Raw genomic sequence first — 23,879 nt, forward strand, 5'->3', positions numbered from 1 at the left:
TCTCTCTACAAAAATAAAAATCAATACCCAGCTACTGGAAGTTCTAGCAAAGCTACCCTGCTACCTATTATGATAGATATAGGAGAGATCCCAGCTTTTGGAAGAGTGACACCTAGGTGATTTATGAGGTCCTGTAATCAGTCATTTATTCACATATATAATATATATCTTTTCTTAAATCCTTACCAGAGGATATTTTCCCATTGATTTTTAGATAGAGTGGGAGGGGGGGGAGAGAGAGAGACATGGATGTGAGAGAGACACATCCATTGGTTGCCTTCCGCAGGACCCCCACCAGGCCAGGATGGAACCTGCAACCAAGGTACTTGCTCTTGACAGGCATTCAAACCCACAACTCTTCGTTTGGTAGCCCACGCTCTAACTGCTGAGTCAAACCGGCCAGGGCCCCTTTTTCTCTTTTTTTTTTAAACCAGAAGCTTCAAGAATCTGGTGGTACAGCATAAACAAACAAGAAGAAAAAAAAAAGACAAAAATATCTGCCTAGAAATATACACATATATACTATGTATAGAATATATAATATAGAAAATAGAAAAATTAAAGATGAAAATACATAACCTGATTTTGCTTTATTTTGCATACCCTTCATCTAAGTACCCATTAATTCCCCCCCTCCTTCCCAGCCCTCCCTCCAAACTTCAAGTTTCAGGAACTAGAACATTCCTTTTCAGTTTGTGTGCTACGCCAACAAGGCTTATTGGAAGCTGGAAACTCAGAAAAGTGATGGGCCCTTGGAAGTTTCTGAAGGCGAGGGGAAGACGTCGGAACTAGTGTTCCGGTAGTTGTGGTTCCCGGTGGGAAGCCAATTCCGGGGACCGGTAGTTGAAAGCTCTGGAGCTTGTTTCCGGCCACCTCAGCAGGAAGCGGAGACGCAAGTCGCTGGATCTTCGGGAACTGAGATAGAGATATAACTGTTGTAGCGGCGGAGGAAATCAAGAGGAACCCGACAGCTGCGCGGCCCAGTGTTGGGTCCCTGAAATCTGTGACGATGCTGTTGCTCACGATGATCGCCCGAGTGGCGGACGGGCTCCCGCTGGCCGCCTCGATACAGGAGGACGAGCAGGTGAGCTATTATATCCCCGCGACCCCGAGCCCCTGCCAGGGTGCTGTGCTCTGAGCACCCGATTCCTTCTTAGGACGCGGGAGACCCTTGCGACACCACCGTCTAAAGTGCTCTTTTATCTTTAGACTTTGGAGAGACTACTCTTAGAATAAATCTGTTCTGAAGGCGGAGGTATATTTTTGTGTTACATGTTTCTCTTAAAACAAACAAAACGCTCTGGAGAATGGATAGGTTCGGGTGATTGTGATCCTCTGTTGTTCTGTAACTCATTAGGGACTTTGTTAAAATTCAGGATTTCTACATTTTGGTTGCTAATAAGGTTGACTGACAGGTCCTGGGTTAAATCGGCTTCTAAATTCTTCAACTCAGGCACCTGATCCTTGACCTACCTTGCTGATATCTTTTCAAAGTGGGTGAGGTAGTATTGCCACATATAGGCACCTGCTTGAAGTTCAGTACAGTACTTTCTTTCAAGGTTATGCCCAATTCTCACCTCCTTCAGTAAATTCTTACGGTTGGAATTATAACCCCTCTGTTTTATTCCTGTGAGGCCTTATACTTTTATTTTTTTTCTTATCTTTCAGTAGAGTTTCCTAGCAGGCAAATGGCAGTTTTTAGTCATCTCTGTTTAACATAGCTTTTACAACAGCATGTTTATGCTAGTAGGTGCTCAAAAATGTATTGAATTGATTAAAAAAAACAACCACTCCAGACATCTTGAGAGATAGCTCCTTTGTGCCTTAGACTCACAGGGGAAATTTCTGGTGTGAAACAAGATTCAGGAGCAAGGTTGGGAGGTCCCTGAAAAAGGGAGGCTGAGAATGAGCTTTTTATAACGTTTCAAGTAGTCAATGTTATCTTACTTTCTCATGCAACCTGAGTAGTTTTAGAAAAAAAACCTCAAGGACTAAAAATAAGATGAGTTGTAGAAAAAAATTATTTTGCACATATCTTTTCTTGGACTTTTCATTCATATACATATGAGAAAACTAAGCACATCAAATGTGCCATGCTTGTTGCTATCGCGAGGGATTAGGGAACATAGCCCCTACTTTCATGGAGCTTAGAGTTTAGTGGAAAATCCAGATAACTAATAAACAATTATAATGTAGTGTAACTGCTATGGAAGAGGAAGAAGGTTCTGTGGTTGAACATGGAAAAGGTGTGGTATCTAAGTTGATTTGGGGAGATCAGGAAACTTCCAGGAGAAATGACATCACAACTGACAGTAGTGTCTAATAATAAAGGAGGTTTCTCTTTGGTTATATGCCTTTGTAGGTTTGATGTAGAAATGTGTTTACTTTCCATTTTAGAAGAATAGTAATACAGATTTTGAAGTTGTAGGCCATGCCAGGTGAAATGTTTTCATTCAACAAAGCAAAGTTTAAACATTCATATAAAATGTGAAAAAAAAATGAAGCATGCCCTGAATTTTAAATTGTGAAATCTTTTTCTCTTTTCCAATTTGTTAAGATTTTCTAGGACCAGTCTGCAGAAGTAATGAGAGTTTAAAATGGAACGTGATTTGGACAAGCAGGATGGTATGGGGAAATATTTCTTAAAGGATATGTCATTTGAGAAATCTGGTCAGTTTTCCAACTATTACACTGAATTTCAATATGGGCAGAGAATCCAAAATAGATTTGAAGTCAGCTTAATATTAGTAAACCCTTACTCTTTACCTTGCTACTATATTGAAAAATTGACATATTATTGTGTGTTTCTTAATTTAATTCCAAATTAGATATCCATCTACCAAGATGGGTTCAATTAACAAGGAAAGAAACTTTACACAAAAATATTTTTTGTAATTGTAATTCCATGGAGACTTTGGAATGTTGACTTTGAATGATAAAGTTAACTTTTATTATCTGTAGAAATATCACTTGTAGCCCTGGCCAGTATGGCTCAGCAGTTGAGTGTCGGCCTGCAGAACAGAGAGTCCCGGGTTTGGTTCCTGCTAAGGGCACATACCTTAAAAAAAAGAAAGAAAGAAAGAAAAATATCACTTGTAAACTAATTTTTACTATTACAGTAGCATACAGAATGTTTATGGCATGCTTACTACATACCATGTACTGTGTTAAGTCTGTTAAGCGCATGATATTACATTTTCAAACCAATAGGTACTATTATCCCCATTTATAGATAAGGAAGCTCTGAAGCTTAGAGAGGATAGGTTTCTTGAGTAAAGTCACACAACTTATAAATAGCACAATGGAATTTTTTTTCTTCTCTTTTATTTTTATCCTCAGCCAAGGACATGCTTAGAGAGAGGAAGAGAGAGAGAGAGAGAGAGAGAGAGAATTAATATTAGAGAGAAGCATCTATCAGTTGCATTCCGTATGTGCCCCGAACGGGGATCGAACTGAAACCTAGGTATGTGCCCTGACTGGGAATTGAACCAGCAACCTTTCAGTGCACAGGATGACATTCAATCAACTGAGCCACTCTGATGAGCACAACGGAATTTTTTTATCAGGGTTTCTTAACTTTGGCACTGTTGACATTTTGGAATGGATAATTCATTGTTGTGGGAAACTGTCCTGTGCATTCTTGGATGTCTAACAGCATCCCTGCTCTCTACACCTTAGATGCCAATTACACTACCTTCACCCTCCCTTCAGTTGTGACAACCAAAAATATTTCCAAACACTTCCAGATGTACCCGGGTGGAGTTTGGGGGTTGGGGCAAAATCAACCCTGGTTGAGAACCACTGGTTTTTAATCAATATTTATCTGACTCTAGATCAGAGCCTTAGTACCTAATATTTACTACCTTGTTCTAAGACTTTTTAATAATGTGTTTACATCTTAGGAGTACAGAAATAACTTTTTAAGAAATGGATATCTTGACCAAATAGTTTTATAGTAAGTACCTTAATTGTCCAGGCCAAATAATTCAGTGTATCTTTTCAGTTATTTATGCTGATAAAATAGAAACCATATTTTAGATAGTTACTAGGTGCCAGTCCCTGTGCAAGCTGACTTATTACTGCAGTTGAATGGTTATTCAGATAATAACAATAGAGAGTAAAATTTTTAAATGATGTAGGCAGAGTGTCTTATGCATTATTTCCTCTGTGCTTAACTCGAAATGTAGACCTAGGGCAAGTAGATGAACTTTTCTCTTCAAATATGGATTCTCTAATTGATTATCTGTTTCCTTTCTTCCATTCTGCTTTATTTCTCCTTTTCAGGTATTTGCAATTTCTTCACCTACCTTTCTGTTCTACCTCAAAATGAATCCTCTTCTTCCAGCTCTGTGGACTTGAAGAGCTAACCTACTAGGCAACAGGGAGCTCCAAGAAAGCAGATAGTCTATTTACAGTAAATGAGTTTTGATTAATCACCTTACTGTAATTGCTTTCAGAGGAAAGTAATTGGTTCTGGTACTTCTGGCCTTTGACCAGTTGAGTTCAACAGGAATTTAAAAATGATAAGAGTTTACCTAAACATTCTTGTAAAGGCAGAAGATGGCATTTGATACATTCAGTAGTCCTAGTGAAACCAATAAAAAGTATTATAATTGTGTGGCAAATTACTACTCTGTACTTTTTTTTTTTTAAGATGGAAAAAATTTTTAATTATTTTTCTTTATGGATTTTAGAGAGATAGAGGAAGGGAGAAGGAGAGAGAGAGAGAAACATCGATGAGAGAGAAACAACATAGAGTGGCTTCTTCTCGCATGCTCCACACTGGGGATTGAGCCTGAAACCCAGGCATGTGCCCTGATCAGGAATCTAATTGGAGACCTCTTGGTGCATAGGTCAACACTCGACCACTGAGCCACATCAGCCAGGTTACCCTGTACTTTTTATATTATATGCAGAACCAAATCCTAAATATGCTACTGGATGAACTCAGATCTTAGTTTCAGAATGTGTCCAGACATTCACATCCTCTTCATTTTGCATTACCAACAGATATCTTTTCATTACAGTGTATACATGGTTCAAGTCTGTTCTTGATAAAGTAGGAAACAGAATTAGGATATCAAACTATTTTTAGGTAGACTGGCTAACTACAGGCTCTTTGTGACTTTAATCTTGAAAGCAAACTTGAGAATTTATTGGTAAAGCAGTGATTATGTTGTATGAGACCTAGATCCAAGCTGCCACATAGTTTCTTGAGCATTTCCTATGAACTCAACATAATATTAAATGGTAAAATATCTCCCAGAAGGCAGATCTGCTGTCACTGAAGCAGTTGTAATTGAAAAGGTGGTATAGCATGCTTAGGGGCAGGAAATCCAGAGCCAGACACTGCTTGGGTTCAAATGCTGGTCCCTTTCCTTTTTGGCCCCAAGCCCTGGAGCAAGTTTGACTCAAATATAAAATAAACTTTAAGGTGCTCACCTGCCTTTAGCTATCAGAAAACAACATCCGTAGTTGTGGATATTTTAAAAATAGCAGTGTATGAATTCCATGTCCAAGGTGCTCATTTAATTGGTTTGGGAGTGGAGATTGTGCATGAGTTTTTTGTTTTTTTTTAAGATTTTTTAGGTGATTCTAGTGTGAAGTCAAGCTTGAAAATCATTAATCTACATTTATATTACTTCTTGGCATTTTAGTAGTGTTTCCAACTTTATTTGCATCCTTTTTACCTATTGCTGTGGGGTCAGAACTCTTCTGAATGCTACATAATGGCATGGGGAAACAGATTGGCAAGTACTGTTCAAACTCAGGAATGTAGAGTATTGTGCACTAGTGCAAAGCATGTGATAGTATTCATTCTCCTTTACTGGCTGACCAGTCATAAAAAGAAAGAGATAGATAGATAGATAGATAGATAATATACACACACATATATGCAATATTATTTAGTGATAGTATAGCATGTTAATTACTTTATTATCTAAAACTGTATATATACATATATACTTGTACATGTATACATATACATATATATGTTGATAGAGAAGATTTTCTCAAGTGAACAGCGTTATAACAAATCGTTGCTGTAAGGACAGTGCAGAACAAGATAAATATACAGATTGATAGTTTTAGTGGTCTCTGCCTGACTGCCCTGCTTCACCTCATGCTTGTTACTTTCTTATTCATATTTAAATTTTCAGTTTACCATGTCATTTTTATTTTGTTTTTATTGAGGAATAATTGACCTATAACATTAGTTTCATGTATACAACACAATGATTGGATATTTGTGTATACTGTGAAATGGTCACCACATTAAATCTAGCTACTGTCCTTCACCATACATAGTTACAGTTTCTGTTCTTGTAATAAGTACATTTAAAATTCACTCTTAGAAATTTTCAAATATGCAGTACAGTATTATTAATATTAGTCATCATGCTGGACATTAGCTTCCCATGACTTACTTATTTTAAAACTGGAAATTTGTACCTTTTGATCCCTTTCACCCGTTTTTACCTCCACTCCCCTTCCCTCTGGCAACCACCAATCTGTTCTGTACATCTGTGATTTTGTTTTTGTTTTGCTTTTTTGTTTTGTTTTGTTTTTTTAGATTTCACATATAAGTGAGGTCATACAGTATTTGTCTTTCTCTGACTTACTTGTGTAATGGCCCTCAAGGTCTATCCATGATGTCACGAATGGTAAGATTCCATTTTCTTAATGGCTGAATAGTATTCCATTGTGTATTATGTCACATCTTCTTTATCCTTTCATCCACTGATGGACACAGGTTGTTTCCGTATCTTGGCTATTGTTATTAATGCTGCAATGAATATTAGGGGCGCATATATCTTTTCAAATTACTGTTTTCATTTTCTTTGAATAACTGCCAAGAAGTGGAATTGCTCAATCATATGATAGTTCTATTTTTAATATTTCGAGGGACCTCCATTCTGTTTTCGTAGTAGCTGCAGCAATTTACATTCCTGCCAACAGTGAATGGGGGAGGGTTCCCTTTTCTCTATATTCTCACCAACACTTGCTATTTCTTATCTTTTTTATATTAGCCATTCTGACAGGTGTGTGGTGATATCTTACTGTGGTTTTGATTTGCATTTTCAATTCACCATTTTAAATATAGCTATACTTACTTGTCCATTGCTTATCTGCCACTTAAACCATTTTTTTTATTGCTTCCGTGTTTTACTCTTAGCTCAGCAGTTTACTACATGAATTTTACAGTTTCACTTTGTACTTTCTCAATATTAGACCTCAGATCCAGACCCAGGGCAAACCTTGTATAAACACTTATATTTAAACATGTAGTTATTAAACATCTATCAAGTGGAGACTATCCTGTCATTCAGACAAAAATAAGTAATCCTAAAATAAAATAATTCCTTACCATCACATGGCAAAAGCTCCTCCCTCCAAACCCCCAATATGTAGGTAAATAAATAATGTATATTTGCTTCTCATTCTTCATGCGTTCTTTGCCCTTTTGGATCTAGTAGATTAGTGAGATATGATTTTTCTCCTTTTGATGACACTGCTCTTCCCCCAGTAGACTTTTCCCTTCCTTTTTAATTTTTTTAAATAAAATTGTAAATCATTTAGAAATTGTTCAGGAAATATTACCTGTAATTGTAGCATCTGAACATTATATTTATTTTTGTATGCATATACCAAACTTTTTTTTTTGCTTTCCAAACTTTTGCTGTCCAGGCATGGGAACCAAATAGGGATTCAGTAAAGGGTATTTGACTTTCCAATCTTTGCCCTTACTCTTGTTCATTTTTACTTGGTTGTAGTTACGGTGTCCATAAGAATTTGCGGTCATTGGTGCGGTTTTGCTGAAATGCTAAGTACCATAACACTTTGTGGAACATTTTGCTTGATATTCCAGCATAAAAATGAGACTCATCAGTTTGTTGTTCCCAGGATTTTCCCCTGAGTATAGAACGCGTTGTGCATTTTGGTGCCAGTAACTATGCAAGTGAAATGGGTTAGGAGGAGGCACTGACCTAATAGGGGAAAGAACACTGGATTGAAAGTTAAGAGTGTCTCAGAGATGTAAATTACATCATTGGGAATATAATAAATAATATTGTAATAACTGTGGATGGAGCCAGGTGGGTACTTGAAATATCGGGGACCACTGTGTAAAGTACATGATTGTCTGATCTGTGCTGTACATCTGAAACTGTGCTGTACATCTGAAACTGATGCAGAATAATATTGAATGTAAACTGTAATTGAAACATTTAAAAAGAGGTTATTTTTTATAAGCACAAGAAACTTAAGAGTGCTTTAAATATAGTTGAAAACTACACTTTTGCTTCTTAGCAAATAACTAATATGGTATTCTTGAGAACTAGGAGTTTGATCTTCCTTTTTGCTCTAAAAGTAGGCCTGTTTGTTTGCTTGTTTGTTTAAATGAATCTTACTAACCTGTAAATGAAGGACCTTATTCACAGTGTCCTCATAATCTGATGTTTCTCACTAATTTATAGTATTTTGGGTGTGTTTATGGAAAATGCTTAAATGGAGGTGTCTTCTTTCAGGCCTTCCGGGACCTTCAAAAGTACCAGAGTCAGGCTAAGCAACTCTTTCGAAAGTTGAATGAACAGTCCCCTACCAGATGTACCTTGGAAGCTGACACCATGAGTTTTCAGTGAGTGTAATCCTGATTTCTTTGTGGTCATTTGTATGAAATACAGTAAATGTAAGTAACACCTGATGAGAATGGTAAAGATAACTTTAAAAGTATAGTCTCTTCATGGAAGCAACTTCCTTGGCTCTAATTCTGCAAAACTGAAGTCTTGGTTTGTTTATTCAACTTGCACACAATAATTTATCCTGTTATCCTGTGTCTAGTGAATGCTGTACTTGTCATGCAATAATAGATACCTTTTGCTTTAGGAGCTTCATAGAACGAGACGTGTAGGTTAGTACCCTGCTCAAACATTTACTAACAGCATAACCTTGAAAAATGCACTTATACTTCTCCAGGCCTCAGTTTACTCTATAAAGTAGGGAAAGGAATCACAGTGTTGATTATATGTGAAAGGAATCCATGTATGTCTCTTAATATCTTGCCTGGTACATAGAGAATAGTTAAAAGTGTTAGTTATTACTTAGGAAAAAGAGAATTATAAAAGATACTTTAAGAGTACCTTAATCAGCCCTGGCCGGTTTGGCTCAGCAGTTGGAGCGTCGGCCTGCGGTACAGAGAGACCCGGGTTCGGTTCCCGCTAAGGGCACGTACCTCGGTTGCAGTTTGTCCCCGGCCCTGGTTGGTCGTGAGGGTGGCAGCCACTCGATGTGTCCCTTCACATCGATGTTTCTCTCTCTCTCTCTTCCTCTCTCTCCCTCCCGCTCTGTCTGAACAAAAAATGGAAAAATGTCCTCGGGTGAGGAAAAAAAAAAAGAGTACCTTAATCAGTGGTTATAGCTAATGAACACTGCTGAGAGAGGATCAAAGGTACTTTATTGGATTGCAAATTATCTACAAATAATTGGTATTAAATGTTTAATACATGTTAAGTTTGAAGGTGATAAAACAGGAAGGATTAAAGAAAAGAGAGGACAAGAAGATCAGAGAAAAATAAAAAAGAATTAGCTGAGCCCTGGCCGGTTTGGCTCAGCGGTTAGAGTGTTGGCCCACGGATGGGAGAGTCCCAGGTTTGGTTCCCGCTAAGGGCACGTACCTCAGTTGCGGTTCATCCCCGGTCCCAGTTGGAGTCGTGTGGGTGGCAGCCAGTTGATGTGTCTCTTTTGCGTTGATGTTTCTCTCTCTCTTCCTCCCTCTCTCCCTCCCACTCTATCTAAGGATAAATGCAAAAATGTCCTCGGGTGAGGATAAAAAAAAAAAAAAGAATTAGCTGAATAACCTTGCTATTTTAGGAACTCAGATACTAAGGTATTTAAGGTAGAAGGGGAATAAGAAAATACCTTCACCCATCAAAAACAAGCAAACAAGTATATAAAACCAAAACAAAAAGCCCTGACCTATTGATGAATAAAGTAGTGGCTATTAAGCTTCATAAGGTATTAATTTGTATAGTATATAAAACATTTTCTATAAGTCTTATTTTTAACATCAAAAAAGTACAGGCACTTAATTATATAGTACCATTATCTCTACCATGGGTTAGGAATGAAACAGCAAAAGACACAACAGCAGTATTATTATTATCACCATCATTATCACCATCCTTACTATTTTAAAGGGCCTGAATGATCATATAATAGACCATAAACACTACTCTGTGGAGTCCTGGGATGCCTTAGGAGCGGGGTGGGGGGTATGTGTGATGCTTTGGGCCCTTAGACACCTACTTAAACTAAAGAACTTTTTTATTTTCTATAGGTATTAGTCTTCTGAATGTAATGTAATTTTTGCTGAAATAAAGTGTACAATAGCTAAAGACATTTGAAAACCAGAGTAGCCTAATCTCTTTCCACGAATATCGCAGACATGTAATCATGTTACCAGAAAGGAAACCTGGCCTTGAGCAGGTCTACCTAGGACCAGCTGGTAGTATGTGTGTTCTTGACGTCATGCAGGATTGATCTCATGATAAAAGTCCAGGTGATTTTTAGAGGACATTTATTAAAGCTGAGGCCAGTGAAATGAGGAAGGGCATAGGATAGAAGAAGCAACAGGAAAAGGGACTAGGTGGGGAAATGAGCTAGGCTGGCTACTTTAGCTCACTAAAAAGTCAGAGAAGAGGGGGCCTTGTGGACAGGGTCAGAGGGTTAGCCCGGGAAGAGCTGCCAAGCTGCCCATCGCTCCTTGGTTGCCAGCCTCTGTGGGGTCCCTTAGAGTTTAGGAGATGCATTCCTGTTGGGGAGGAAGACAGGTAAGGGAAAGGCTCCGGGGTGCTCCTAGGAGGGAGAGCATTCCCTGGGACTTTTGTTTTGAATGTTTTAAAGGCTGGGAGTTTAGGGGAGGATCTTTTTTCTTCTTTTAATCCTCACCAGAGGATATTTTTCCCATTGATTTTTTTTAGATAGAGTGGATTGATTTTTTTTTTTTAAGATAGAGTAGAAGGGCCCTGGCCAGTTTGGCTCAGCGGTTAGAGCATTGGCCTGTGGACCAGAGAGTCTCGGGTTCGGTTCCTACTAAGGGCATGTACCTCAGTTGCAGTTTGTCCCCAGCCCCAGTTGGCATCGTGTGGGTGGCAACCACTCAATGTATCTCTCTCATGTTGATGTTTCTCTCTCTCTTCCTCCATCTCTCTCTCTCGCTCTATCTAAAATAAATGCAAAAATGACCTCAGGTGAGGATAAAAAAGAAGATAGAGTGGAAGGAAGGGAGAGAGAGAGAGAGAAAGAGACATCGAAGTGAGAGAGACATCAACTGGTTGCCTCCCGAATGACCCCGACTGGGGCAGGGCCTCAAACCTGCAACCTGTAATCCAGGTACGTCTCTTGACCAGGAGTTGAACCAGAGACCCTTTGGTCTGCTGAGCTGATGCTCTAATCACTGAACCCAACAGGCCAGGGCTAGGGGAGGATCTTAATAGAATATTCATCTATTTTATGCTGATGTGCCAAAATGAGATTTATTCCCTTAACTTCATCTATCCTTGGGTGTAGTTGCACAAATGGCACTAATTGGATTTCTGCTGTCTCCCCAAGGAGGGTGATTTAATCTATTTACTCTCTGGGTGGGGAGGAGAAGTGCACACCATTTACTCTTAAGTGTCCTTGATTTCAGAAAGATAGTATTTTGCAGTTGATTAGATGGCTATAAACTGCTTTTTTTTACTGCCTGTCTGTTTCCCTATTCTGCTTGTCCTGGTTTATTAGCCTCTCAATCATAGCCCCTTCCAGAATGCCGGGAAGCTCACTCTCACAAGAGAAAGCCAGTTCTGTTAGTGGATAGTTTCCAGCTGAGACAGAGTTCTCCTACCCTAGATATTAGGGGATATTATTAGTCCTGAGGTCATTGTTTTCTGTACCCAGCAATATTGTGGCATTAAATTCCAACTTTTATTTATTTATTTTTTGTATGTGTCCCTGGCAGGAACCGAACCCAGGACTCTGGTCTGCAGGCCAATGCTCCAACCTCTGAGCCAAACCAGCCAGGGCTAAATTCCCACTTTTAAATATCCACGAAATTTTTCAGTTTCACTGTTTTTCTCACAACTGGAAGGAGCTTAAAACTGTGTATACTAGTTTAACATACGTAAAAGATGGATGGAGTCACAACTCCAAGTTTTTAAGAAAAAGCCTTAGGTATTAGGATATTTTAATTGAAGAATTATATAGTGAATAGTTATAATAACCATGTCTAAGTACTCCTTTTAGAATATACTTCTAATAATGGAAAGATGTTTGCTTTCTGATTCCAAGGATTTGTGGTTTGATTGGCTTTCTGATTTAGTTAGCCTCCAAGGAATTAGATTAGAATATTTTTTAAAAGTCTGTATGGCACTGAGAATCTGCTTCAAATCGTCAGAAATATTGTTATTCTACAAACAACGTTTTTCTTGCTTTTTTGTCTCTCCAGCTACATTATTGAGCAAGGGGTGTGTTATTTGGTTTTGTGTGAAGCTACCTTCCCTAAGAAGTTGGCTTTTGCCTACCTAGAAGATTTACACTCAGAGTTTGATGAACAGTATGGAAAGAAGGTGCCCACTGTGTCTAGACCCTATTGCTTTATTGAGTTTGGTAAGTTTTTGCTCCTCACCTCTCTATCAAGGGAGCAAGGAATATGGAAAAACTATATAGTTTTTAAAAATATATGTTTATTGATTTCAAGGAGAGGAAGGCAGAAGGAGACAGAGACAAAAACATCAATCGGCTGCCTCCTGCATGCCCCCTACTGGGGATCGAGCCCAGAATCTGGGCATGTGCCTTGACTGGGAATCAAACTGATGACCTCCTGGTGCATGGGACAGTGCTCAGCCAGTCGAGCCACACCAGTTGGGCTGATTTTCACATAATTTTACTAATGTTTAGTTACTGAAGTTTTGGATTCTGCTTCTTCCATTCTACCTCTTTTTGTCCTTTAAATGAATGGGGTTTCCTTCTTATAAGTAATTTTCTTTCGTCTTTTGATCTTTTGACTTGTTACCCTTTGCCCTTTTCGGTTATTTGTTTGATTCTTCATTAAGGTCAAGAACTGTGCCTAAAGATCTACTTGATTGTTATATAATAGCTGAGTTCTTTTTTTCAAACCCACAGACACATACACACACACTCACTTATTTTATAGAGGTCAGAATTTAGAAATCAGAAAGAGTGGTGTTTTGTTTTGTTTTTCAGAAAAATAAGATTCTCTAATTTTAAAGAAAAGTACTACAAGATAGATGGTATTAGGGATAACATTTACTACATGCAGATGTAGTGAACATGGGAGTTGATATTTGTGTAAGAATTATAGACTCATCACTGCTCAGACTTATTAAACTTTCTGATGGCAATAGATCAAAGGACATATCCTAAGTACAGCAAGGAGAGGAAGTGAGAACAAGTATGATCAGAGTACACCACTGACCTTTTTAGTTAAAGAAATTGGTTTTTACTACCTCTAAATTTCTGAAGTGACTTTTTTAGATAAAGTCATCTTACTCTTTAGAAATACATAAAATTTAGCAAAATACTCCAGTGTTTTATAACTCCAGACTCTCCAAGTGCTAATTTTTTTTAATGTCTCTTTTTTCAGATTTACTTTTGTAGACAATAGCAGTCCAGGAAACCCAAGAAAAAAAATGACTGCCGTTGTCAAAGTCACACAGGAAATAGTTGGTACACTCAAATTAGGTTAAAGGATTATATACAAAGACATGAAAGGGTTATAGGTAAACTTCAAGGTACTGGGACCTGTAACACAGTAACTGTTACCATCACTAGGCCTGAAGGAATGAGAGCAAGGAGCAATTTCTGATTGGGAAGGAAAAAATGTATAGAGAAGGCCAGCTTGAGCTGTAACTTGGTGGAGGGACACTGCCAGCCCAAGGTGACTTCTCAGGAAGGATCTGGAGGAATAAATACCCTGATGTCACTGCCCGCTTTTCTTTTCTACTCTTGGGGCTCCCCCTTTGACTGAAGCTAACTGGAAGCAATGGGGCAAGAAGCCCATCGATACCGTCCTTGTAGGTCAGCTTTCTAAGGCAGAGCAGGGTGCAGAAGGTTGAGAGGAGATCGAAAGGCACATGAAACGTATCCAGCACACATAGTTTAAGATTTTTGCCAAATGTTGAGAATATAATCTGTAATAATAAGTCATTCTTCTTATTGATCTGAGAAATATAGACATGACCGAAACATGAATGAAACTAGTTTGATAGTGGTTATTTGGGAAACTCTCTAACACATGTTTGCTTTACCTGAAGTTTACGAACAGAGTGAAATTGGGAATGTATGTTTAAGAAAATACTTTAAGATATTTTTTTCAACTTTTAATGATAGAGTGACTCTTTTGCCTTGTTATGCTGTAGAAGTGCTAGATTGTTGCCAGCATCCTGTTTAGGCAATGTGTTGACTTAAGTAATGAAACCCTCAGGGTCCTCGGAACACAGTTTGAAATTTTCTGCTTTCAGGAAAGGCTTACTGTAGTGAGTCTTAATTTCTCTAAGGATCCTGAGAGCACATACTTCTAATTCAAAGGTGTGCAGAGATCATTTCTCCTGAATGGTCATCTAATTATATCCTTACATTTTATAAATGAAGAAGTCAAAACTCAGATTTTCATACTCATTCAATAGCTTGGTTAACCAAGGATAGTCGCAATGCAGGACTAAACTCAGAACTTCCTGTTCCCTAACTTCAGTACTTGATGGACATGAAAGAAGTTGTTAATGGTCATTTTTCTTCATCATTCTAGAGACCTACATTCAGAAAACCAAGAAACTCTACACTGACAGCCGTGCTCGGAGAAACCTAGGCTCCATCAACACTGAACTGCAAGATGTGCAGAGGCTCATGGTGGCCAATATTGAAGAAGTGTTACAACGAGGAGAAGCACTCTCAGGTAGCTAAGAGCAATGCAGATCTTATGAAGAAGGGGTTGCTCATAGGCGAGAGTAGCTTATATTCGTGTGCCTTTATGCTCTCAGATTCTACCAAGTACTGGTAAGAAGACTTCATCTCTTAGAAACAGATTATATTATAAAGCTTCCAGTAAGATGTTTTTTTCTAGCATGATTAGTTTTTGTTGAGTTGGAACAGTGTAAGGGTCTTATTCTATATCAGATGCAATTACTGTTTCCAAGATTTTTATAAAATTAAGTAAATATTTACAGAAACACATAAGTTAAGGGAAATGAAAAGAAGAATGAGAGGAAATTGTCGCTTGCAATGGTCTCCTGAGTAGCCACTTGGGTAGACTTGACTGCTGCTGGATCAAATGTCATAAAATCCTCTGCTGAAAAACTAAAACCTCTGACTGCAAGATAAGGTCTGGTCTGGTCTCAACTTCCTTCTTTTCATTCTGTCATTATTGAGTACCTGTCATGTTCAAAGCAGTGTTCTCTACAATGGAAGAGAAAGTCAGTACTCTTCTCCTCTCCTCCCTCAGCTCACAAACGTTCTGGTTCAGTCAGGTCATCCTAGAGCTGTTCTTTAAATCTAGGTAAGAACTGCCTCTGTGAAGAAGCTTTCTCTGACCCTACAGCCACATCACATTAAACTCTTGAAGCACTTAGCTACGTACGGGGTTTTGTTTTGGCACATAAGGGGGTATTTGTGTATGTGTGTATACTTGTTTACCTAATTTTTCTGAAATATATATTTAATATTAATAAATATATTAATGTTTAAATGTTACTTAAATGTTTAATATGGGTGTGTACTCTTTAAAGGTATGCTTATGTTTTATGTGTATTGCATATACTTCTTTTAGTCACTTAAAGTAATGATCACAACTTGATATCTTAATGAATATTTCTTGAATTTAACCTTGTTACGTATTCATGAATATTTTTTAAATTATATATTGCAGATTTCAACTTTTATGTTAGTAGTAAGCAGTTGTCCCAGCATATAGCTTCACACTCTTTAAAAATCAAATTTTGAGTGAGTCTGTGTATATTTTCATTATAACAGATTTATAGTTTCTACCTGGGATAAAGTAGACCTGCATAGGAATTTTTTTTAATTCAAAAACTATATGTTGGTCAGTTATCAAAAATGTAAAGAATTCTCTCCTAGTGCTTTGATGGTTGCTACAAAGCTGATATGCTGATTAAAAAAAAAGTACATTTATACCCTGAATTAACTTCATCTGATTGGGAAAATAAGAAACATTGTCACAGAGAAATTTATAGATGATGTAAGAAAACAAACATCAGTGGATTACTTTGTGCTAGGCAATATGGTAGAGGGACTACATTTATTTTATTTATTATTCAAAGTAATCCCAAGTAAAGTGGGTGGTATCAAACCAGTTTTACAGATAAAGAAGCAGAGGCTCAGAAAAGTTAAGTAGCACCCTGGCCGGTTGGGCTCAGCAGTTAGAGTGTCAGCCCGCGGACTTCCCACTAAGGGCTCATACCTTGGTTGCAGTTTGTCCCCGGCCCAGTTGGGGTCGTGTGGGTGGCAACCACTCGATGTCTCTCTCTCATGTCAATGTTTCTCTCTTTTTCTTCCTCCCTCTCTCCCTCATGCTCTATCTGAAGATAAATGCAAAAATGTCCTCAGGTGAGGGAAAAAAAGAAGAAAAAAAAAGTTGAGTAGCTTACTAAAAGCTACACTGCTTTTTAGCCCATGGAGTTGTCCATTTTCAGTGTATGACAGTTTTAAATAGACATATAGACATGAGAGCTATTAAAGTGTAGAAGGAAGTAGATAAATGGGAAGTGAGCAGGCAAGATTTCTTGAAATGTAATAGATCAGGAAGGAGTGAAGAGTAGCATTTAGAGGAAGAATGGCATTTCTGAACAGAGCACATTTGAAGGGCAGTGAAAAGATTAACCTACCTCAAATAATGTTTTCTTTCTCTTTAGGCTTTTTTATAATAAGAATCCATATTTTATGCCTTCTTCTCTAATTTTTAAAATTATAGCTAGTCTACTTTGCATTTAAGACCCAAGAATAGTTCCTGTGGGTCCTTTAAGCAAGATCAAATTATGACCATTTTTACTGCCTAAATATACCTGTTTCTCTTAAGGCATGGGTTTTGATTTTGTTTTTTTAATATTTTTTCTTTATTGACTATAGAGAGAAAGGAAGGGAGAGGGAGAGAGAGATAGAAACATCCATGAGAGAGAACATCGATGCCTCCTCATTGCCCTCCACTGGGGATCAGGCCCACAACCCAGGCATGTGCCCTGACTGGGAATCGAACTGGCGACCTCTTGGTGCATGGGTCAATGCTCAACCACTGAGCCACACCGGTGTCACCCTAATAGGCTATAAATTCCACACATACAGGGATTAAAAACAAAACATGTTTTGACCATCATTGTATCGTCTAGCACTTCACATGGTGCCTTCACATATTTGCTAAATGACTTCTCCAATTGGTAGCTTTGTCTTAATGATATCATGTGCTTCTCAATGTTTCCAATGTAAAGGAATTCTCTTAGCTATTACTTATTTCACATAACCTAATACTTGTTGCTCTGCCCAGTTATTCTCAGTAGATCTAGATTCGTTTAGCAAATATTTATGTATTGACTATAGGCCAGACCCTGTCCTAGTTACTAGCAATAAACACAGTAGTTAAAAACTTCTGATCAATGGGTTGTGTACTCCAGTAGACTGGCTAGAAGATTCCTTACAGCATTGTCATGATTATTTCTCATCCCATAACTGTTTTATTATTATTATTAATCCTCACCTGAGTATATTTTTTCCATTGATTTTTAGAGAAAGTGGAAGGGAGAGGGAGAGAGAGAGAGAAACATTGATGTGAGAGAGACATATAGATTGCTTGCTTCCTGCACATGCCCTGACTGGGGCCAGGGATCGAGCCTGCAACCCAGGTACATGCCCTTGGCCAGGAATTGAACCCATGACCCTTTGGTGCCCGGGCTGACACTCTAACCACTGTACAACATGGGCCAGGGCTGGGTTTTTTTTTTAAACATGACTAGGTGTTATACTTACTCACAGACAAGATGATAACTTAGAAGTAGCTGTGTTAAGTAATGCCACATTTCTCAATCAAAACCAGTCTCTATTAGGCAACTTCAAATATTCCAGAAGCATTCTCTGTGGAAGAACAAACTTTCAGATTGCAAAATAGTTTTTCAAAAATTTAAAGAAGTAAAAAGTTTGATCAGAATTCATTTATGTCAGACTGAGTTTGTTTTTATTATTAAAATATGCCTTCTATTTTAGTCCAGTCTAGACTGTGTCTATCTGGCTATTTCTCTAAGTGCTCAGTTAACAATTATAAGAAAATAAAGACATTACAAATGTCCTTGGAGGGCAAAGAAATGTTACAAAATATTCTAAAAAGCTAAATTTAGTAGATGGTGGTTTTCTAGTGCCTGTTACTATAGCTTTACTGTCATAATAGGTTGTACTGTGTGGAGAATCTTAGAAATTTTGTAGCAGTCATCACTGAGATATAGTTTAATATTCTGTGTCTGGTTCATTGAATTTTCTGGTTATCTGAGTCTTATTTTACATGAATTGTTATTTTTCAAAATATGAGAGAATATGATTTAGACCACTGAAAGATCATGGAGATGTTTAATGTAAGCTGACATTTATCAAATGTTTGCCATATGCAGACATTGTGCTCACTTTACAGCCATTCCCATGTACCTATGATCCTGTGATATAGTTTCTGTTATCCCCATTATGTAGACGATGAAACGGGGGCTTTAGAGAGGCTGAGTTGACCAATGTCACCTGGCTGGTGCATCTGCAATTAGAATCAAAGAGTTGGAGACCAGAGCCTGCACTTCTAACCACTTCACTGTGCAGCCTCAAGAATTTGAACATAATTTGGTCTGATAATTTTAAAATGCATTGTAGATTTTTTTTTTTTTTTTTTGGTGCTTTAGGATCATGAGTTAATCAGTACATGCAGCTTTACCTTTAAAATAAAAATAAGCTTTGTGGTTGTTTGGTACAGTGCCAATTCATTTTGGTTATTTTTATGTCTTAATACATTTGATAGAATACTTCCATGAACTAATTAATGTTTTCCTTTTTTTCTTTTTGACAGCATTGGATTCAAAGGCAAACAATTTGTCCAGTCTGTCCAAGAAATACCGCCAGGATGCGAAGTACTTGAACATGCGGTCCACTTACGCCAAACTTGCAGCAGTAGCTGTGTTTTTCATCATGTTAATAGTTTATGTGCGATTCTGGTGGCTGTGAAGTAGAGTCCAGTCACTGGCAAGGGAGAACCTAGAACCCGGCAGGTGTGTGTTTTCAGGAAGCTGAGCTCACAGAGATGTGTATTAGAATCCAAGTGGAACTTCTGCCTCTAAGGACCTTGCAAGAAACGACATATCCTGAAAATGAAAGATTACATCTCGTTTGATGAAGCTTAACCCTATGTAGAAAGTCTCTTTTGGGGACAGAGGCTTTCTCTGGGTGCTAAGCCATATATGTTAGGGAACAGTAGATTGTTGTACTTTGTTTTTTTCTCCCCTTCCAGTGTTTGACATTTTTAAAACAGCACTGACTGGGGCATTCTCATTCTCTAACAGAGCCATCAGTGAGATTTAACTCAGCCAACCTGTGCTAGCAACAGTCTGAAATTTCTTCAGAGAAAGCAGCCCTTTGGGAAGGTCTTTGACTCTGTCTAATCAACATTCCTTTTGTTGGTGACATTTGTGATTTTCAGTAATCTGAGTTTTTGATGGCCTTTTTAATAAGACTCCAGTATGTGAAGGTTAATTGCTGTGCTGCAAAGATCTTGTCTGTTGGCCCCTGTAGGAAGTTAACCTTTGTTATTTTCCTTTTATATTTTGCTTATTGCACAGTTGCTGTAGGGTAAACGAATTATATTAAAATGCCTTGAAATTCTATTATAGCACTCCTTGATTAAGAAGCTGAAATGTTTTCTGTCATTTATTCCTTAAAAGGCTTAAATTAGTTTGGGACATTCTTAATTTTATTTTTCAGCATCTGGTTAATGTTAATATAAGAGGCCAGCATACATATAGCCAGGGGCCACTGACTTAACGAGAATAAGGCCCAGCTCGTAACTACAGCTTTGTCCTGCCCGTTCTCACTTTCCCACAGGTTTCCCCACTCTTTTCCTCTTGCCACAATTTGCTGACATTTAAAAAATCTTCTGTGCCCGATAGTTTCACGTCCCACAGCATCTTCTCAGGACAGTCTCGAATTTTAAAATGGAGAATGTTCAGCTGTGTAGTTAGTTGTGCGTTTTTGCAGAGTGACTACTTAAACTACTAAATACACGTATCTGAGAAGGTGAGCGCACCTCACACCCGCCTCAGTCTGTATGCATTCTCCGAGAATGTCTGGCTGGAAACTCACTCACGGGGCCTTCTGTTAACAAGTAGGAGCACCTATGTTTTTTTCCTTTTTTCTCAGGGATAATGGGGATTTTTCTTTTACCTTCTAAGATAGAACTTCTTAAATGGGAGAATAGACCTTTTAAATATTGTCACAGGGGTCTGCAATATCATCTATAACTCCTACAAATACTACAAATATTTCTTTAAATTGTACAGGAAAATGAGCCAACTTCTTACTTCTTAACATCTTTGGAAAGAACTTTAGTGAGCAGTTTTATAACTGTGGGGTCATCAAAGCTACTGTCCTGATTACTGATAGAGAAAAAAAATCTGTTTCCTTGTAGCAAGGCAAGGGGAAATGCCTGTTTTATTCCTGATAATTTACAGAACTAGAATAATTATTTTTCTTTCCATTTTGAACCTAAATCTGCCCGTTGGCATTTTGTGCATGAAATATGAAGTTACTTTTTGTAGAGAATAAGTGCTTTTAAGTCCCTGAAAGGCATGTCCCTGGGTAACGATGTTGGTAATGAAAGCCTTTGAAAGGCTGAGAAGCTGATGGCGGCACCCTAGCACTTGGGCTTCTGTCGGAGGGAGAGTGGCAGCTCGTTGCTGAGAGTTGCACCCTGTAACCAGGTGGTCAGCAGTGAAATAAATACTTTTAGAATGTTCCCTTCAGTGTGAAGTTCTCTTATCTAGTTTGTGTACCTATAACCGTCTAGGTATATTTTTAGCTAAACTCAGTGGGTTGACTGAGAAATGAGAAGAGGAGCCCTGGCAGGCTTGGCTCAGCAGTTAGAGCGTTGGCCTGCGGACCAAAGGGTTGCAGGTTCAGTTGCAGTCAAGGGCATGTGCCTGGGTTGCGGGTTCGATCCCCAGCCTGTTTGTGTCTCACATTGATGTCTTTCTCAATGGAAAAATGTCCTCAGGTGAGGATTAAAAAAAAAGAAATGAGAAGGGTTATGGAATGACAAAGGAATAAGAAAATGGTTTAAGATTATGATGGTAGAAAAAGAACAAGACTCATAATACATCTCCTACTTCTGTTCTTTATTGGAGGTGATGGGAAGGGAAGATCTGACCAGATGCAATGCATCATCAAGCAAACAGCCATCTAGAATACAATGTGTAAATAGTGTACAGGGTCATTGGGGGCACGTTGAGAAAAGACACCTAATTTACTTGGGGAAGGAGTGTGGTAAGAAATGGAGAATAGGGTGTTCTAGACAGTGGCTTATACAAAGTCATAAGTTAAAAGAATAAGGCACATTTTGGAGATTGTCATTAGTTGGGTTCTGTGTCTGGTAGGGTGAGTGTAGGCAATAGTGACTTAAGAGCTACACTGGTCCACTGTCGTAAGGGGCTTGTCTACCATGCTAAGGAGCTTAGACTACACTGATGTCAGAAGCAAGAGATGGCATCGGGTGTATAGTTCCAAATGACCATTCTGGCCATAGTGTAGGAGATACATGAGGGATAAGCCTAGAAGTGGGAAGACAAAACTAAGGTGCCATCAAAGGTAGAAGGAGACATAGGAGACAGGTTTCAAGTGATTTTCAAGAAAGGAGTTATCCCAGGTACCAAATAATAACCAATATTTACATAATGCTTTCTTTGCTGGGAGCTCATTTCATTCTCACATTTCATCTTCACATTTTGAAGTAAGTACTGTTGACACAATATGAATGAAGACACTTTTTACAAAGGATACTGCTCTGAGGTATAAAGAGTTAATTTGTCCAAAGTTGCAGAGCTAGAAAGTGTTAGAGATAAGATTTGAACTAGGCAGTTTGGCTGCAGAGTGTGCTTTTCTCCATTATACTCTACCACATTGTTATAGCACTGAACTTCCCAAGATAATTATTAAGAAATCTCACAAATGTTAAAAATATAGCAATATTTGGCAAATGATACATACATCTGTTCATTTAAATGTCTAACTGGTTCTTTAGCTTTTTGGAAAGCCTTTGAAATTGATGAGAAGTATGTTCCTTTACCCCAGAAAAAAGTTCATGTGTACATGCATTCCAAGTATCAAGTACCATCAGGGAATTCCAGAACTCCATGAAGCCTGCTTGTAACCTAGTGGTCCATGATCCCCCAGTTAAGAACCCCAGATATGTAGGATATGGAACTCAAAGGTAAGTACCTAGAAGCCTTGAAAACTGTCCAGCTCTGATGAATTGAAATAATTCTGTAGTTTGAACTAACTTTATGGGTGAGATGCATTCTTGAAAGATTGTGTACAAAAATTCTATCGCCCCAGCTGGTTTTGCTCAGCGGTTAGAGCATCGGCCCGTGGACCAAAGAGTCACGGGTTCAATTCCAGTAAAGGACATGTACCTCTTTTGCAGTTCAGTCTCCAGCCCTGGTCAGTGTTGTGTGGGAGGCAATGATTCAATGTGTCCTCTCACATCGATGTTTCTTTCTTTCTCTTCCACCCTCCCATTCTGAAGATAAATGGAAAAGTGTCCTCTGGTGAGGGTTTTAAAATATTCTATCAATATTTTCTGTAGTACATTTAGGGACCTGGTTGTAGAGAAAACAATTTTTTGCTCTCAGTTATGTAAAATCACATTTAAGGATCTTAAATTTTATTTTTTCTTCTTTTATCAGTAGGAAGTTTAGCAGGTTAAGAAGACAAATGGATAATTATTTCTGCACACACAGCATTTAATAATACATGTATAAGAAAACATCTCAAAATTTAATTTCCTATCTTATTGGGAGTTTTCATGACTAAAGCCTTGAATGTTGGTGGTCACACAAGTAAGGCTTTTTGATTAGTGTATTTAGCAAAACTGACTGAACCCTCCCCTGATTGACTTTTCAAATAGCTCCGCAAAAAGGCAAAGAGCAGTGGGTGTATAGATGTTACTACTATAATTGCAGATTAACTGATTGGACCAAATAGCTTATACTGTAAAGGTCCCCAAAGAAAATTTGTAGCATGTGTGACATAGTTTGAGATAGGGCAAATTGAGTGTCACATCCTATTCCTATTACCGAGACGGTTGACCCAACAGTAAGTATATAACTATCTTGAGCAATTTTTTAAGATTTTTATTGATTTTTAGAGAGAGAGAGAAGAGAGACATCAATGTGAGAGTGTAACAGCTGCCTCCTGCACACCCCCTACTGGGGATTGAGCCCGCAACCTGGGCATGCACCCTGACCAGGAATCAAACTGGTGACCTTTCAGTGCACAGGACCAACTGAGCCACGCCGGCCTGGGCTATCTCAAGCTATTTAATCACTCAGTTCTAATAAAGTTTATTTCAAGTGCTGTAACTGAATCCATGTTTTAGATTAGAAAAAAATTGTTGGGAATTTGACTTCCATATACTAATCAAGAAGTCCAAGTGTTTTATAACCATTTATTGAGCATTGTGTATTAGGCATTTTACATGTATTATTAGTATCCTCATAACCATTTTCCCAGCTTGCCCAAGGCCACATAGCAAGTTGAAGTTCTTAGGTTCAGCTCCAGGACTGTTGGACACCTGCCCCGTA

The 23,879-nt window shown here is 38.2% G+C and overlaps 1 protein-coding gene across 2 annotated transcripts; it reads left to right on the top strand.

Moving 5' to 3' along the window:
• The first annotated feature begins 818 nt into the window (after positions 1-818).
• Positions 819-22,567, top strand: SEC22B (SEC22 homolog B, vesicle trafficking protein). 2 transcript variants are annotated; one of them, XM_036273376.1, is made up of 6 exons: positions 819-1,084; positions 8,529-8,638; positions 12,485-12,645; positions 14,804-14,950; positions 19,100-19,298; positions 22,369-22,567. In XM_036273376.1, the coding sequence occupies exons 1-5, from the start codon at positions 1,010-1,012 to the stop codon at positions 19,252-19,254; spliced, it is 648 nt and encodes a 215-aa protein (XP_036129269.1). In that variant the 5' UTR covers positions 819-1,009; the 3' UTR covers positions 19,255-19,298; positions 22,369-22,567. The 2 variants fall into 2 exon arrangements, with proteins under 2 accessions (XP_036129269.1, XP_036129268.1); XM_036273375.1 differs by lacking the exon at positions 22,369-22,567 and having other exon boundaries at positions 820-1,084; positions 19,100-19,965.
• The last annotated feature ends 1,312 nt before the right edge of the window (positions 22,568-23,879 follow it).

Source organism: Molossus molossus, unplaced genomic scaffold (genome assembly GCF_014108415.1).
Source record: "Molossus molossus isolate mMolMol1 unplaced genomic scaffold, mMolMol1.p scaffold_m16_p_20, whole genome shotgun sequence".
In the NCBI taxonomy this organism is placed as follows: Eukaryota; Metazoa; Chordata; class Mammalia; order Chiroptera; family Molossidae; genus Molossus; species Molossus molossus.